At 69.7% G+C, this 1619-nt stretch overlaps 1 protein-coding gene across 1 annotated transcript in view; it reads left to right on the top strand.

Annotated features, from left to right (window-relative positions):
• The first annotated feature begins 756 nt into the window (after positions 1-756).
• PPP1CA (protein phosphatase 1 catalytic subunit alpha) overlaps positions 757-1619 on the top strand; it is a 4784-nt gene continuing 3921 nt past the window's right edge. Inside the window, exon 1 of the mRNA XM_017839916.1 lies at positions 757-1039. Coding sequence (XP_017695405.1) covers positions 757-1039 — 283 coding nt within the window. The remainder of the gene's footprint in view (positions 1040-1619) is intronic.

Genomic DNA, 1619 nt, shown 5'->3' with positions numbered 1-1619 from the left:
GTCTGTCGGGGCCTGTTTGTCTGTCCCGGTGCTGTCACACCCCGGCGGTGGCTCTGCCCTCTCCGGTCCGTGCACTGTCGGGGTCTGTCGGGGCCTGTTTGTCTGTCCCGGTGCTGTCACACCCCGGCGGTGGCTCTGCCCTCTCCGGTCCGTGCACTGTCGGGGTCTGTCGGGGCCTGTCTGTCTGTCCCGGTGCTGTCACACCCCGGCGGTGGCTCTGCCCGCTCCGGTCCCGGTGGTGGCGGCGGCGCCTCCTGCCCGGGCGGGGCGGCCCCGGGTGGGGCGGGGCGGGGCGGGACCGGGGGCACCGGAGGGACCGGGGGGACCGGGAGGGGTGACAGGAAAAGGGGACAGCGGGGGGCCCGTGGCTGCGGAGCCGGGATGGCACCGCGGGGGGACGGGGACAGGGAGCGAGACTGGGACACGGGACGGGGACAGGGATGGGGGTAGGGGACGAGTGACCGGGGACAGGGACCGGGCCAGCCCGAGGTCACCCAGGGCCGGGTGTAAAACTGACACCGCGGAGCAGAAATGTCAGGGCCGGGGCAGGCCCCGGGAGCTATTCCCGACCGCACCCGCACGGCTGGAATGGCGCACAGGGAATGGCAGGGAATGGCATGCGGGCAGTGGCACGGCACGGCGTGGTGCACAGGGAAGGGAATACAGGGAATGGCATGGCACGGCACAGGAGAATGGCATGTCTTGGCGTGGCACACAGGGAATGGCATGGCAGGGCACAGCATGGCATGGGAGAGCATGGCACGGCATGGCACAGCCACTGTGGGCAGGGGGATAGGCGGGGGACAGGGAGGGGACAGGCAGAACCCCATCCTTGTCACTGCCACCCTGCCCGAGCCGTGGCACAACCGTGTCACCCTCCTCCGTGTCCCCAGCGGGAGCCCGGCCTTCGGGGTGTCCCCGAGGTGGCAACAGCCTCCCGGCAACCGCCCGGTGCTGCTCCCGACGGTGTCCCCAAGGCCCCGGGGCGGGGACATCCCCGAGCTCTGCCAGGCGTCGTGGTGTCCCCTGGTGTCCCTCTGTGTCCCCTGCGTGTCACCCTGACTCCAGTCCTGGGGACCCACTCCTGCCCTGGTCTCTCCTGGTCTGCCCCTAACTCCACGCAGCCCCTATCCCTGTGCTCCCAAGACTAGGATACGAGTGCCCATGTCCCCCCGTGTCCCCTCCGTGTCCCCAGGGCCCCAGTCCCGGGGACCCCCATCTACCCCGAGGCTGCTTCCTCCACTCTATCTCTGCCCTCCCAGGAGCGGGATACGAGTCCCCGTGGTCCCTCTTGTCCCCTTTCCCGCGATGTCACCTTTGCCGAGATGTCCCCTTTCCCAGGGTGTCCCTCTTCCGGGGTTATGCCCTTTCCCAGGATGTCCCCCTTCCCGGGGTATCCCCGTTCCCGGAGTGTCCCCCTATCTAGGGATGTCCCCTTGCCCGGCTTCTCCATCTGCCACGCATGTCCCACCTCCACGGGTGTCCTCCTGCCTCTATGCCACCGCCGTGGCTCCCCGCCCCCCTGCCCTCCATGTTTGTCCTGTCTCCCGTCCCCATCGGCGCCGGGATCGGGACACCGGGACAAGGGGGACACCGAAGCGCCGCGGTGACTCCTCCGA

Source organism: Lepidothrix coronata, unplaced genomic scaffold (genome assembly GCF_001604755.1).
Source record: "Lepidothrix coronata isolate B3197 unplaced genomic scaffold, Lepidothrix_coronata-1.0 Scaffold572, whole genome shotgun sequence".
Lineage (NCBI taxonomy): Eukaryota > Metazoa > Chordata > Aves > Passeriformes > Pipridae > Lepidothrix > Lepidothrix coronata.
The sequence above is the reverse complement of the archived record's forward strand: the minus strand, read 5'-3'. Positions and strand labels throughout refer to the sequence as shown.